General features: G+C 42.2%; 1 protein-coding gene across 8 annotated transcripts in view; it reads right to left on the bottom strand.

Moving 5' to 3' along the window:
* Positions 1-533: 533 nt before the first annotated feature.
* Positions 534-16,239, bottom strand: part of Sncaip (synuclein, alpha interacting protein (synphilin)) — a 148,125-nt gene continuing 132,419 nt past the window's right edge. For 4 of the 8 annotated variants that reach the window (XM_030250578.1, XM_006526191.4, XM_017317971.2 and 1 more), the window contains 4 exons: positions 10,572-10,664; positions 8,992-10,051; positions 7,789-7,859; positions 534-1,162 (listed from right to left, as the gene is read on the bottom strand). In XM_030250578.1, coding sequence (XP_030106438.1) covers positions 1,078-1,162; positions 7,789-7,859; positions 8,992-10,051; positions 10,572-10,664 — 1,309 coding nt within the window. In that variant the 3' untranslated portion in view covers positions 534-1,077. The remainder of the gene's footprint in view (positions 1,163-7,788; positions 7,860-8,991; positions 10,052-10,571; positions 10,665-16,239) is intronic. The other 4 variants (NM_001199151.1, NM_001199153.1, NM_026408.4 and 1 more) reach the window with 2 other exon arrangements.

The raw sequence follows: 16,239 nt of genomic DNA, 5'->3' as shown, positions 1-16,239 counted from the left end.
GTGCCAGGACACACAGTGGTCCATTAGATGGCAGGAACATTTCAAGGAGTCACTATAGTACTATCTGCACTCCTGTGGTAAGAAGACATTCTGTCGTAACAACCTGACCACCTCTCACGAGCCACGTCAACACTTTGAAAATAAAATGCTTGTCATTTCATCAGAAATGTATTTTTCCAGGAAAAGATGAACCTTCTTGTAAGTTATTGCTTATAGGGATTGAAAGAGCTGTGTTAACAATAAGACTGTTATGAACTTAGGCTCCACACTGTCTCCCACAGGGATTAGACAAGCCTTGTGATGTGTTGAAGGGAGAAAAGAGTGACCCAAGAAAGGACTAAACCTTTAGTTGCTATTTGTGTTTTCCCATGTCAACGCTGAGTTTTGAGAAGGCAGGAGGACCGCTTGCTTTTCATTCTTGTCTTAATGAAGTCTAGAATGTTTTATTTGTCCCCTCCCCATGGGAAACCAGCTAAAAAGCTCCAGTTTGCTCTTGATATCAAGTGTCAGCAATCAAAATACTTTCAAAGGCCTTTTAGAAATCAGCACATCACAGATTTATTAGAAAGTCGCTGCCCCATGCCCAGAGTTGGCTGTTAAAAATGTTCAATTTTCTTTATTAAAAAAGTAGAAATGACAGAAAAACACTCTGGACAGAAAATAAAACCAGTGACCTGGCCTCAATGAGCTGAGCTGCAGCTGCCCTTGTGATGGAAAAAGTGAATATCAACATTAGCAAATCCTCATGCAATTCACAAAACACCAACAGTGTCAGGTCCTGGCAGATGTGCTTTGAGAAGATCGAATCAAACAAGTGTCCAATGTTTCAATGCATACATTGCCCGATCATGTTTTCAAATAGTATATTAAAAAAAAAACAAATGAACAAACAAGTTCTATATACAGATATGGTCCAAAATGTATCTTATAACAAGTCTCATATTATAAATTTAAGGCATCCAGATATTCTGCTCGACTGGTGAGGTGTTGTTCTTATGGTCTGATTGCCACAGTGGACAGTCCATTAGCTTCCAATGGTGGCCGGAGGGCATGTGTGAGAATCACGCTAAGAGTAATTTATAAGAAGAGTTCCCTTGGCTCTGGCTCAGCAGTGTGCTTCATGTGGTAGGTTTTCGTTGCGTTTCTTTTGATGTCATTATGCCTAAGCAGAAGAGAAACCACAGGCCAAAATTAGATAAAGCTATGGTCAAGTTACAAGACGATGCTGCTGCTAAAGAGCTCACCAAATATGGGACTCATCTCCAAACCATACTGAGGAACCTTTCATTCCAGGAGGCAAATTATTTGCTTTCCCTATAAACCACTGCTTAAATGTAATGAAAACAGTCATCACGTAAACACGCACACTTACTGAACACATTCGAATTTGGCTCCAGAAGCAATCTCTCTGCCATACTGATTGGAATCCAGGCACTCTGTAGTTAAGGGGATTTTATCAGGGACAAACACAATAGGATGTATAGCATTGCTGGTTGAATGAAAGTGAGACATTTTTGGTTTTGGTTTAAAGAATTTCCTTATAAGGACTTACTGGTGACACTTTGAGTTCTACAGGAACCTGGAACCTTGAGAGTTTGCAAAGAAGGCTTTTAGGCATGATTGCTGGTGACATGTTCAAAGACTACAAATAGGTGAAGGTACAGAAACCAGAAACTCAGCAACATGAGAGCTGTTTCCCTTCAATACTCACTGTCTACTAGGTCTGCGGAAGAAGAGGACAAAGGAACAGATGTTCTTTTATAAGTGGATTTCCCTCTGGATAAGATGTATATTCTTTTTCAGGAGCTGTTAGCTGCATACCGTTCAGAAGCTTCTGGGGAGGAGCTAGCCTTTGTTAGTGGGCAAGCCCATCTCCTAAGTTCTAACTATTGGTACATAAGATACATTCAAATGATTTTCTGGTAATGGTTCTTAATTTGGATGCAGGACAAGCCCGAATGTGGCTTTATGACCTCAAAACCATGCTTGCTTACTGCTATGGCTTAGACGTGGTTGGAGTGTATCCCCCAAGGGCTTATGTGTGTAAATTTCAAGAAACTATAGAACTTAGAGGAAGGATATCTTGGAATCCCCCTGACTGAATCCTTTTTAAGAAGAAATAGTCTGGGGATATAGTTCAGTATTTGGCTAGAATGCATAAAGCTATGGGTTCAATATCCAACACTCAGAGAATTAAAAAAAAAAAAAAGAAAAAAAAAGGAAAGAGAGAGAAGAGCACGGAGGGAGGGAGAAGCTAAAAATGGATTTACTGTTAATATGAACTCTTGAGCCAGACTGATCAAATTCAAATGCTGGCTCCACAGTTTATAACCATCATTACTGTATAATCTTGGGCAAGATGCATAATCATCTATGTCTTTTTCCAGTGTGCAAAATATGGATAATAATAGGATCTGCCATATATATCATCATGAAGATTAAAAGAGCAAAGATGTATAAAGCGTCTGGAATATTTGCTGGGCTATTTTAAGTGTGCTCACATTTTTATCATCCATAGTGGCGTGCCAGTAGTTGATATGGATAATATCTGAAACTGACAATTTCTATAAACATGGTATTTAGAATTACAGAATACTGAAGAAAATATGGCAGAAAAGGGCATGGTAGACTCAGAAGAATATGGACAGTGAATGGATGGGACACTGCAGGAGATGGCAGGCTTTTTATTGATTAATTTTGTTCTTTGGCAATTTCACACATGTATGTAATATATTCTGACCACTCTATCTCTCTCTCCATTCTCTCTTCTCTTCCTCTCCCCTTTCTATAGGCGTCCCCCTCATCTCTACCTCTCTACCAGTTCCTTCCTGAACGTCATGACCTTTAGTTTTGTTTTGTGATCCACTTAATTTAGCCAGGACCACTGGTGTGAGCATTGGATTGGAGCGACCCACTGAAGCCTGTTGTGACCACTCATGGGTACCCATCTGAAGGTAGAGATTCTTTCTCTTCAATCTGTCAGTAGCAAATAGCTCAGTAGTAAAGGGTGGGGCCCTCTCAGCCCTTCTCCCATATATTCCTGACGGTTGAACAACCAGCTTTTGTTTTGCTATTATTATTCTTATGTATTCATATAATCTTGATAGAAATTTAATTAAAATAAATAAGCTAAAAGGTTTCATTTTAGGTTAAAGATACCATAGTTCCCACTTTCCGAAAGGGCATTTTTACTTTGGTAGAATGGAATGTTGTTTTAATCATCCTCAGAAGAGCCCCGTTTCTGCAGGGAAAACCTAGTTGAATTACAGAATGCCAAGTCCAAACCAAGTAAACTGTTAATTTGCGATATTGAATATGATAATAAATCAGCCTTCCCTGAATCCTTCAATTACTCAACCTCCAACTGCCAGAATTCAAGAGAACAAAAGTGGGTAATTCTGGCACAAATTATTCAGATAATTGTTGCGCCTCGACTTCACTCTTGGATATGAAATCACATTCTGAGTGACCAAAATTAAAAAGGAGGAGAGCATTATGTTTAAATAACTGGGTTTCAAGCAATCCAGCATGCTGAATCATCTAGGCACACACTCTGTGTTTCCACAGCACGTGGCAATCCCACAGGAACAGACAGGATCAGTGTGCATGGCTCATAGCCCGCCACACGGTCCCCCTGCTCATCAGAGGAAGAGGCCACTAAGTGCGCTCTCTTAGTTTTACTTGTAGCTTATCTATATGGCTGATCTACTAAGAGATGGAATTCTGTTTCAAAATTAAATGAGTGATTTCTTTCTCAAATTGACACTTACTGGAGAAGGGAGACTCAAATGTACTGATTGGGCATCAACTCCTTCCCCCAGAGCCCGGGAGAATACAGACAAGGTTTTCTTTCCTATTTCTTCCTCCCTTTCTTCTGTTAGGCACCTTTTCTTTCCAAATATTTACGAAGCCTCTTCCATAGGTCAGGCACCATGCTAGACACTGAGTGTATACAGGTGCTCTCAAGGGTGGTTGATCTCATGAAGCTCTGACAATCGTTTTTACTCCTACCCTCCTTTGAATCTCTTTATTATGACCTGCCTGAGTTCAGAAACCATGCTTTGGGGAAGAATGTGGTGTTTATGTGGGGGAGGGGAGTGCGCATGTGGTACATGTTCATAGAAGTACAATTGTTTGTGTGTGTGCAGGTATATGTGCACATGTGTACCCTCGTATGTGGACGACGGAGGATAGGATGAAATGCTGACCCTCAGGAGTTATCCAACTTCTTTCCTGAGCTTGAGTCTCTCATGGGTTTGGAGTTCACTGATGTTTGGTTGTCTAGTTGGTCACAGAACACCATGGGTAAGCCCATTTCTGCTGACTCAGCACTGTGAGTTCATGCCCACACCACTGTGACTAACAGTTTTATATGTGTTCTGGGTTCAAGTCTCCATATCTGCACAGCAAGTATTTCACTGGTTGAGCAATTTTGCCAGTCCCCCCAAGTATATGCTTTTTTGATGGAGATGTAGAAAAGAAAGCTGTGACCACCCAGGGGTGTGGCTTAGACAAGGTTCTATCTGTGCTGATTTCAATCAACCTCTACATCTCTAAAATCCAGCCTTTAGAGAGGTTTGGGTAGGCTCTATTCTCATAATATCCAACGATGCCCTTAGTAATGGCAGACTTATGGTATGGCTATGACACAGTAAGATATATCTTCCTTGGTACTTCACAACTGTACCTTCAGGAGTGAGGAAAAAACAGAGCAGGGAGGGGGGGGGAATGAGCTTGTCTTAGGATTTCTCATTATGATTGAATTGGGCTGAGCATGCTAAAGAATGTGTCCTGGTAGGGTAGTTTTAGTTTCTAAGGAGGAGTTCTCCTTTCTCCTCTCTATGAACAGCAGCAACCCATTGGGATAGTGGCATCAGTCCCAGCCTATGCCAAAAATATCATTATCTTTGAAGTAGCATTGGACATCTTAAAATCTATGCAAAATATTTGATATTAGCTCTTGTCTTTGTATATATAATTCCTAATGTGGCTACTTCATAGGTAACAAAAGGTATTCTAAGTTTTGATGGCTTCATTTTTTTTTTTTTTTTTAAGGAGTCCTCCTATGTCGATGCTAGGATTGGGGGCTAAGCTTTCAAGAAAGAGTGTCACAGGCTTAGAGAGGGTGTTGTTGGAGGTAGCCATATTCTGGAACAAGCTACCCCAGGCTGTCTCAAACTGGCAAGTGGATGCTTCACTGGCATTTTAAGACTAGTGATAGTACACATTCCTTCGGTGTTGTAAAAGACTCAGTCAACTCATCCTCTTGGAAGAAAAAAGAAAAGATAAATCTGTTTCCTATAAATCAAGTCATCTTCTGGAGTTAAGATGCTGAGGAGGCTGCTGTTCAAAGCAATAAAGCATGGATCTAACTTTAAGGACCACTGAAAAGACATTCAAGAGTCTTTGCTATCATCTTGTGATCAATTTAGAAAACTAACAGCGGTCTGAACCCTGGCACAGAACTGAGTGGTGTTCTTTAAAATGCTGCATTTATTGGCCCTACTTTTCTTTTACCAAGAAAAACTTAAAAAAAATAATTTTTAGAAACTAGGTTGTGATTCTAGAGTCCTGGAGTCGATACCACACTCACATCTGCTGACAAGGGGAGTCAGTAGCAGGGAGCCGTCAACACCTTCACTCAAACTCTAGGCACCCCCCACTATTTCAAGAAGTCCGCTGATGTTCTAGCAAGGTTTTTGGTCAAGATCTGAAGTCACCACTGATAGGTGAACCTCTGCACTCAGCTCACATAGGTAAATACTGCAGGCACCAGAGTTAGTTCTGTCTTGTTCATTTAAACATCTCATTCTAGCCTTAATTCCTCTGAGGAACCTTCATTTCAGGCAGAGAGGCATCCTTGATTTGTCTGTGGAATGGACTAGGCTTATGCTATCTGTGTGCAAGTGATGGAGAGAAAATGAAAATTTATTCTCTCCAATGTGAAAAAGAAACAATACACAAACTACATTTCCTGTTTTAAATGGAAGCCCATGCCAAACTAAAACCATAATAAAGTATTTATTAGGATATGGGGTAGTGAGATGGGGTCTGGATGTTCACTCGATACTGTGACTATACTTATTGTTAGGGTTTTCTAAGTATTTAGTGTTAAATTCCAACCTTGTCACTACACAAGGCCAGTGAATCTGCCAGCTAAATAACTGAGTCTTTAGAAGGACTGTTCCCTAAGTGCAGTGGGAAAGTGTTACAGTTGTCTCAGACAACTGAGTGGCCCTCTAACCTCATTCTGTGCTCTGAATCTTTGTAGTCCTATTCAATTGAAAGGCTCGGCTTTGTTCCTTTCCTTGTAAAAAGGCAGGGTGAAACATTTCTGGCAGGAAGGATCTGCTGTGACATTAATTATCTTGTTCCCAGTTGCTCTAGGAGTCTGGAAGGCATTTTCCTTTCTGCTTCCAGGGAGTTTGCCAAGTCTTTGTGCTTCCTTGTCTCGGGCACAAAAGCCTAAGTTTCCAGGCACCAGGAAGACACATCCAACACAAGACAGGCACAGGAAAGGTGCGAGAATGGGGGAACTAGGCTGAGTTGAGTAGAAGCTGGAAGGGCACAGTTTTTTCATGTCACTTTCCCATCTCTAACACTGGCACTGAACAACACTCAACAGGAGCCTCTGTCACAGGATGGCTGGAAGCAGTCCTGACTGCATTCAGACCACCTGCTGTCAGCGGCTCACTAGTGGCTGTTAAGAATCTAAGGCATTCTTCCTTCAATGCACCGAATTTTAATGAGACCCCTGATGATATCCCGCTAACACGGCTAACCTTTGTTTTCCATCCAGACTGGACATAGTAGACACAAGCAGACTAAATCTGATCTAGGGAAGGACAAAAAGAGATTTCTAGAAATCTTGTATTTTGAACAAAAATCTGTATGTCTAGTACACAAATTCTTTGGAGGATTCTTGAGGGATGCAGAATACCACATCATGGTTTTTAAATTTCTGAAATGCCAACAGTTTGCGTTTAAAATGGGCTTCGAGGTTTACCGCTTCTCAAACAAACCAGCCGGAGAGGAACTGACACGTTAACATTTCCTGTAGCCCCGCCCACTTTCTGCCAGGTCAGGAAACACACACTGCGCCTCAGAAGTCTATTGCCCAAGGAGAAGTCTTAGTCACTCACTGGTGATAAGGTCCTCTTTCTTGTATGTACACAGACCGTGCATTTGGACTTGTGAACATTTTGTTTGAGAAAGACTCTTATTTTATCCTTGGGGATTCGTCAAGAACGGCTTCTGGACCGGAAGTGGTTTACAGTGTTAAGCGGAGAAGCTTCCCATGGGAGAGGCACCTTCTGAGAGGCATGCCCCTCTGTCATCAGCAGAATGATGACAAAAGGCACCTTCGGTTTATCAGTAGTGCTGAAGCAAAACCCCAGCTTGCACTTGAAGTTCTGCTTTCTGAAGGGCAGCTGACCCCTTCTACCTATGACTGAACCTAATTCTATACTTACTTGGCACTAAGCTCCCTTAAAATGCAAACAGAAGCCCAAAGCCAACCAAGGCACATAATGAGTTTGTGAACAGAGTAGACTCTCCCAACTGATGCTAGGATAAAGCCCCTCCAGTGGGTACCAGCTACCTTCCTAGAACCTAGCTTCCACCTGAAGCCATGTCTCTTTGGGAGAAGGGTTGCAAGATTCTTCTCCCTTGGTGCTATATCCTTTGCCCCTGGCTTAAAACCATCGCAGTTGCATCATTTCAAAGCTCATGCAACTCTAAGCAAAGAAAGGCATGGCAGTGCCGCACAGTGCACTCTACGCCACATACCGTGCATAGTCACGTAGATGCTCTTCAACCAGCGCATTAGAGGGAAGATGGATACAGCTGCTGTACATCGCCTAGAGAAGTGCAATTAAGAATTATCTGACAACATGCAAAAGCTTATCACATGCACAGGTCTGGGTTAATCCAAGGCATGCAGGAGATATTAGAGAGAAGGTGTATGGGAAACTGTGGAGATGGTTTTAGCGTTATTGTGGCTTTAATTTTTAAAGCAAAAGGGCTAGTGTCTTAGCCGGAGTATGCTTTTCTCTAGATAAGACAAATACTTGGTAAAGTCGTTTATAATAAGGGAGATGGTAGATAATTTAAAAATTGGTGACGAGGCTGTTGAGATAGTATACATAAACCTTGATTCGGGATCACAGTAAGAAATACAGATAGTTCTTGAGACCGTTGTAATAGGAACCCAACGAAGAATAAACGATAGATAAGCTTCCGACACACTACTGGGTGGTTTAGTAAATGGAATAGTGAATGATCCAAGGCATTCCTTCCGCGGAGAGCTTTGCACTTTGGCTGCTATACTGTTTTTGATGGCATGACAAGCGCAAAGCATGCAGAAATCACTGCCTAAAATGCCGTTCCTATCTCTTATTCTTAGAGACGGGTTTCCAAGAAATGCTGTTATAAATGACTTCACAATGCATTCTGCCTTCTCCTGTCCACTGGCAAGCCCTTCAGTCTCTCCAGTATCTAATCAACACTTAGAGATGTGTGTGCTAGCAGGCTATGTGGCAGTCCCTAGGGGATATTCATTTCAAAGGTTATTTGAGTTGAGTAGTTTAGAAGAAATGGGATTTCTATTTATGTGCTTTTGAAGTGGGCCTGAGTACCCAGTCCACAAGGAATATAAACTCTTCCCGAGGCAGAATCAGTGCCAACAAAGGACCAATTTAATGCTGACGGGTGGTTTCATCTTGTATAAATGCCTCTTAGATTACAACTCCTAATGCCCAAAGCACAAGAAACTGGGATCAGACCTACTCTGTGATTTCTTTACCCACCTCTCTCTGCATTCTCCACAGTGCAAGGGCATTTATTTGAAGCTGGCATGTTTCATTAAAAATATATGAATTTCTGAATTTTGGGGTGACCTCCCCTCAAGGTGGCACAAGCCAGTAACCAGGGTTTTAACAATAACACAATCAATTAAAAGTAATACAAGCACACTCTCTAGATAGCACTCACTGCCTTATTCTTTCCTTTGCTCGCCGGGCTCACAGGATTTCCCTTGGCATCTGCTGTCTTCCTTCCAAGGGATGTCAAGGGTAGTGTGCAGGTCTTCAGCTGGCTGGCTGGCTGGTAGTTATTATTGTTGTTCTGATTACCACTTAAACTCTCCATGATGGATCGGAAGGTTCCGAAAGGCCTTTTCATTTGTTCTCCGGATTCACTAGTCCTCTGGGGGGCCCTGCCCTTATCTTTGTCTTTTTCTCCATTTAGTTCAAGGCCAGTTTGTTCCATTTGTACGACAGGTTCCTCAAAGGTCACTCTGAGTTTTGAGTTTTGGGATGTCCGGCGCTTGGATGATGGAGACTTGAGGGCACTCTTGGGGCTTGTGGCAACTTTCTGGGCAGCGGTACTGTCGGGACTGGACTGAGTGGCTTCTGTGGAAGGCTGGGTTGGAGGAGTCATCCCCAGGCCTGGACCATGGGAGTCCAAGTCTGGTTCACTGCTCTCTGAGGTGGGAGATGGGCTGTGTCCATCCAGGGATTTGGAGGCTTTCATACCAAAAGGAAACCTGCGTCCTGATGCCAGAGAGTGTTTCTTTATCATCAGGTGTAAGCTTTCTGCGCTGTCTACATTCTCCACGCTTTCTACAATGGGCTGTGGCCTCGGCCTGTCTGCTCTTTTCACAGGAGTATTTTTGGGATCTTCAGAGTTGTTTGAGTCCGTGTCAGATTCACTCAACGATCTCTGCATCAGCTGCCTCAGTCTGGCTAGCTTCAGTTCCCTCTTCTCTAGAGGGATTTTTTTCGAATTCCTAGAGGATGCCTGAGCATCCTGGAATTCCAGTGACAGCTTTTCCTGGGTGCAGACATTCTCTGATATTTCTTTCCCCAATAACTGACGTAGGATTTTATCTGAGTCTTCATCTTTTCCTTTGGTCCTAGCCCTGCTGGAGACTGACAAACTTCCAAGAACTTGTATTCCCTCCTGGGCTCCCACTTTGCTTTTGCCTGTAGACTCCTCATCTGTATCTAGAGCTTTCCACTGGGACTTTGTAGAAGCTGGTGAGGAGGGTGAACTGAAAGGAAGATGAAGGGAATATAAGATGGTTTCCTACTGCATTTAATGCACCCATAAGACCTTGCATAGCCTTTGATATGATTAGTGATTTGTGGAAAACAAGATTAGAATTACTTAACATTTTCCTCAGAGCAATTCACAAAGGCTCCATTCTATCAGCTGTAGCCAGAGCATAACATGTCCTAAACTTTATGGCTACAGAATTGGTCTGTTTTATTATTTACACACCACTTTTGAATGAATTTCCTTACTTCTGTTTCCAACAATCCAATCGCCCTATACATTCTTATTCTCATTTCATGGATCAGCACATGTGGTATAAAGAAATAGAAAAGCTAGAAACTACCCCAGGTCCTGCGATCCCAGACTCAGATGTTTCACTGTGATATCTTTTAATTTATGTTTATAGGAGTAAAGTATTTTCTGTTGTCATTTTCTTGAAAAATGTTAAACAGAATAAACAGATATTTAAAGATTTCATCAATTACCCAACAACTCAACCAACATAACTGGATTACCTGGGTGAAGAAGGCAGGGACTTGCCCTCTGATTTCTGGGCTTCTAGAAGTTGTTGGAGTTGACTCTGCAGTGTGACACGCTCCACTGTCTGCCTGTAGGAAACAACCAAGGGACACAATGTCTGATGCGTGGCCACTGGAAAACTAGAGGGAGAAGAATCTTCATGAAAACTCAGCAAATGGCAATCCATTCAGAAGCTTTAAGATGTGTTTAGTCTCCATCCTCATGGTTCAGAGAGTTTCCCAAGGAAGCAATCAAAAGTATTGAAAAGGACAGTTACTGTTCACATTTGTGACAAGCCGCGAAGAAATTAAGAGCTCATCAATAAGAATGAAGGAATTTCAATCACTCCTGCAATGGCAACTATTAAAGCCATTTTACTTGAATACCTATGGACATACCAAAAATTGTCTAATATTTGTGTATGTATATTATTCTTTACTAGTCTTAAATGAAAAAAGAATACTATAAATACTACATGTAATATATTCTAATTTGTGTATGCATTTGTATATGTGTGTATGAATGTGCACATGGAGACCAGGAATTGCTGTTACATGTCTTTCTCAATTGCTCGGCATCTTAGTTTTTGTGAAAGGTTTCTCATTGAACTGGGGGCTCATGGTTCAGTTAGAGTGGGTGGCCAGCAAGCTTTAGGGGACCTCCTTGTCTCTGCCTAATAATACCAGGATTATAGGTGCAAGCAGCTAAGCCTGCTACTATTACTCTAGGAAGTCTCTCTCTCCTCCGTCACTAAAACAAAGATCTAGAAGGATGTATTTCAGAATGTTATTGATGATTTCTAAGCTACTGTATTTCTTTGTTTTTGAGACAGGGTCTTTCTCTGTGTAGCTCTAGATGGCTTGAAACTCACTATGTAGATCAGGCTAGCCCACTGACTTCTGCTTATGTCTACCTCCTTAGTGCAGGGATTAAAGGCATGCAGAACTTTGCTTAGAAATTTTAAAACGTGTTTACAAAAGTTACAATCAGTTTACTAATCATAAAAACATAATTAAACACAACACGAAACAACTACCAGTACTTTGGGTAACAGAGAGTTTTGTACTCTCTTACAAAAAGGGACCATTAATGCACAGTAACAGCCATTTCCTCGGGACATTGGAGTATATGTAACAGAATGTGCTTTAAAGTTAAGAAAATAGGTTGAAGGTCAAAGCTACAGGAAGAAAAATCATTTAGAAAATATATACTAATTATTATAGAAATTGGTATTAGTTAATCAACTTGACTCTGTTTTAGTCAGACGTTTAGTTTTTGAGGCAGGGTCTTACTCTGTCACCTTGTGTGGCCTAGGGCTTACCATTTAGAGGGGCCTGGCCTTGAACTCACAGACCACCTTCTGGCTCAGCCTTTCAAATTCAGGGATTAAAGCAAATTAACTCTTATTCTACAGGAGTGAGTTTTTTTTTTTTTTTTGAATGCAGTATTGGTACAGTTTCCCAAGAATATTTGTCCATGTCCAAATCCCCAGAAGGCATAAATATGTCACGTTAATAGCAAAAGGGAAGTGACATTGAATACAGCTGATGTAATATGAAGGTTTCACATGGAGGCTACGTTACCCTACTCACATAAGCCTTTCACAGTGGGAAGGAGATTAGAAGTATGGGAAGGACTTGATCCTGCTGCCAATGTCATACATAGAGAAAGGAGATTATGGGCTACAGGATGCAGCTGGGGTAACCCCATCTAGCAGCCAGAAGGATAGCATGAACCTAGTCATCCAAATGCAAGAAGCCGATCGATCCTGCAGCAATCTGAAGCAGCAGAACGTGTGCTCACCCTACAGCCCATTTCCTAGGCAAAGTGCCTTGTAAACACCTAGATCTTAGCATTGCAACATGCCCGCTGGCCCCCTAACCTACAAAACCATAAAGGCAAAGTGTCTTCTGTTTAGTCAGTAATTTTGTGATAGTTTGTTATAAGCAACAGGAAACTAGTATGGTTAGCATAAGAACAGTAACAGTTCTCAGGAGCTGGGGCATAGAACTAAATTGGTGGGCTATAAGTATTACAATTACTACCTTATCTTAGGTATGAACTAGAGGAATGGTGAGCCCCATTTTGGCACTGGTTTGGGCCTTGATTATAAACCTGAGCCTGGCTAGTCACTTCTGTATCAGGGTGACTCAGGAAGACCTGTTTGGCCCTGCCATTGCTGATGCAGAGCTTTGCCATTGACCCTGTCAGTCACTCCATACCCTCCGGCACCCTTCCCTGCCTCCTACATCATCTTATCCACCAAAGATCCCCCTTCCTGTGTTCTGAACTTATATAAGCAAGAGGCTGATGCCATAAAGTCGAGTTCCTGCTTCAACAAGGCTCTTTGGTGTGTTTCCTTTGGGCCATTGACACTCGACTTCCCACTCAGCCCCAGAGAGACCCTGGCGGGACCCAGACCTCTCCCTTCTTGCCTGGACCTGCCAGCAATGAGCCAGCAGAGGAAGCCTGTTATTCTTGCATGGTATTGCTGCATATACTCAACAACTATGTCTGTATATTTCTAGAAAGTCAGGTCCTGACAGTGTCTTCTACAAGTCCCAGTATCTTTGTTTTTCTCATCTTTGTTTTACTCAGAAATGGTCAGGATTCTTTCTAACAACTCATCGCCCAAACCAAGCCAAGTCTGTAACCTTATCTCATCTCACCTATATTGCCAAACTCACTGATTCAGACTTAGTCACGGGGCTTAGCAGACAACTCTGACACTAAGTGCATTGGCTGCTTTTGTAGAGGACCTGGGTTTGATCCCTAGCACCCACCCTGGAATACTCAGAACAACATGTAATACCAGCTCCAGGGGACCCAGTGCCTCTTCTGGTCTCCACAGTGACCTGTACACACATGGTACAGATATATACTTAGGCCCACACACATATACATAAATAAACGTCAAGATAAATCTTAAGCAACAACACTAAAAACAAAAACCACAAAGTTTTCTAAAGTAGGACCTAGCAAATTCTTCACAGACCAGATAGCCCATTTAGGCTCAGGAGTCACGAAACTTTCAGGACAACCATTCAGCTCTGTTCTTGTAGCATGGCTTTAACCTTGCATAACACACAGATAAACATATGTGGCTGTGTCCCAACCAAACTTCTTACAAAGAGAGTTGGTTAGCAGGCCTTGCCCATTTTACTATTTGCTGACGCTGGCTTAATATAACACTAAAACCCCTGAATACATTCTACTTTGCTAGATAGGATGCATGTCAAGTGTCTTTGTGTGTGTAGGTGTGTGTGTGTGTGTTATTTTTAAGAGAGCTGAGAGTTAACTGCTCTACCAGAGGACCCAGGTTTGAGTCATAGCACCTACATAGTGGCTCCTAACCATGTATAACTCCAGTTCCAGGGGATCTAATGGCCTTTTCTTCAGGCACCAGGCATACACATGGTGCACAGACATGTGCAGACCAAACACCTGTACACAGAAAATAAAGTAAAGTGGAAAAATTATAAAAACAAACAGAAACACAGACAATATTTAGAAAGGGAAACTAACCTGGGAACATGAGCAAGCTAGTGGACTGGTTAAAGGTGCACACTCTAAAGCCATGCCCAAATTCTGGAGAAAGATACAGCAGGGGGTGGGGCTAAGGCAGGTACAGGAAGATTTTATATGTGTGTGTGTGTGTGTGTGTGTGTGTGTGTGTGTGTATGTGTGTGTGTGTGTGTGTAGTTTACTAGGTATCTTTCAGTCATTATGACACAATTTAAAAAAAATCACATTTGACATCAGTTGTGTTGACTGGAATCACCAGAACAATGGAGAACAATCTTATTCTTTCGATTTGCTTCCAGAAAGAATCTATCAGCCTTAAACACAGAGAGAAAACTTTATTTTCATACAGTGTTAGCGATTGCTGTAAGAGTATCACAAACTCAGTGGTTTAAGTGACAGGAAATTTTAAAACATATTTTTTTTGTTTTAATTCTATGTGTACATGTGAGTGCTTGCATTTGTGCCTTGCAACCTCAGAGGTCAAAAGCGGCTGTCAGATCCCTTGGCACGAGAGTTCCAGGTGGTTGTGAACCACATGATGTGGGTGTTGGGAGATGTGGGTGTTGGGAATGGTCTTTTGCAAAAGCAGCATGTGCTATTAACTACTAAACCACCTCTCCATCCCCTGACAAAAGCAGGTTATCACCTCACAGTTTTGGAGGCCCAAGTAGATTAAGATTAAAGTTAGCCATATTGTTTCTTCTGAGGACATGTTGGTGTCTATCCTGTCCCTTAGGATCTACTTTTTACTGGCAAGTGCTGGTTGCATGGTTTGCTGATATCTCCCCAAGAACACTACCTTCATGTTTACACGATGTACCCTCTGTGTATATGCTGTCTCCATTTTTTATAGGGGAACTTGACATTGGGTTAGGGCTCACCTTCATGACCCTACTTGGACTCTAGATCTTCTGTGAATATCTGATTTCCAAATAAGGCTACACTGAAATATTAGGGCATAGAACTGTCCTGGTGGAGGCAGAATTCAGTTCCAAATACCTAGGCTTACTAAGAGGGACTTCAAAAGAGCTGAAGTTTGCCATTTCTAGACAATAGCAATGGCTATACCCAGTTGGTAACAGCATTTGAAAAGAAGGAGGAAGAGGAGGGAAGAGAAGGAGGAGGAGGAAGGAGGGAGAGATGATGACAACGATGATGAAAAGGAAGAGGAAGGGGAAGGAGGAGGGGAGAAGGAGGAGGAGGAGAAGGAGGAGGAGGAGAAGGAGAAGGAGGAGGAGGAGGAGAAGAAGAAAACAAGAAGAAGAACAAAAACAAGAAGAAGAAGAAGAAGAAGAGGAAGAAGAAGGAGGAGAAGGAGAAGGAGGAGGGGGGAGGAGGAGGAGGAGGGGGGGGAGGAGGAGGAACAGGAGGAGGAGGAAGAGGAAGAGAAGAAGAAGAAGAAGAAGAAGAAGAAGAAGAAGAAGAGGAGGAGGAGGAGGAGGAGGAGGAGGAGGAGGAGGAGGAGGAGAAGAAGAAGAGGAAGAGGAAGAGGAAGAAGAGGAAGAAGAGGAAGAAGAGGAAGAAGAGGAAGAAGAGGAAGAAGAGGAAGAAGGGGGAGGGGGAGGGGGAGGGGGAGGAGGAGGAGGAGGAGAAGCAGCAGCAGCAGCAGCATTCGAGGCTATCTGGCCCCAGAGCTCACTATGGGCAAAGCTAAGGTGTTTTTCAGCCTTGTAAATTATTTCTTACCCTGCCCCTATCTGTTACTAATGTCCCACAGCCTAAAAGACACAGAGCTCTGTACCTGGTATTTCTCCATATGCACTTCTGGGTTTTCCCACTTCATCAAAGTACATAATACATGAATGATCGGTACCCACAAGAGCACTTTACATATATGTCCCTGGACTAACAATGTTTGCCCATAGCACTTGGACTTCAAGAGAAATGAATGACTGTTGTCTATCAGGGTACAGGGATTGTTTATCCCAGAATAACTAACAGAAGAGAGTGGTCAGGAACTTGAATTTGCAACGTTCCTTAATAGAACAGCAACATAACTATTCAGCTTATGAAAAAGAATCAGAGTTGGGTATCAAAGCTGAGATTTAAAGAAGTCTGTTTTTTCTGGGTGTGAAACTTCAGGACAAATATTCTGTAACTGGCTGTGATCAATTAGTTGCAATCACCACTACTCTTGGA

Source organism: Mus musculus, chromosome 18 (assembly GCF_000001635.26).
Source record: "Mus musculus strain C57BL/6J chromosome 18, GRCm38.p6 C57BL/6J".
NCBI classification, from domain to species: domain Eukaryota; kingdom Metazoa; phylum Chordata; class Mammalia; order Rodentia; family Muridae; genus Mus; species Mus musculus.
Note: the sequence above shows the minus strand (reverse complement) of the source record. Positions and strands in the feature narration are given on the sequence as shown.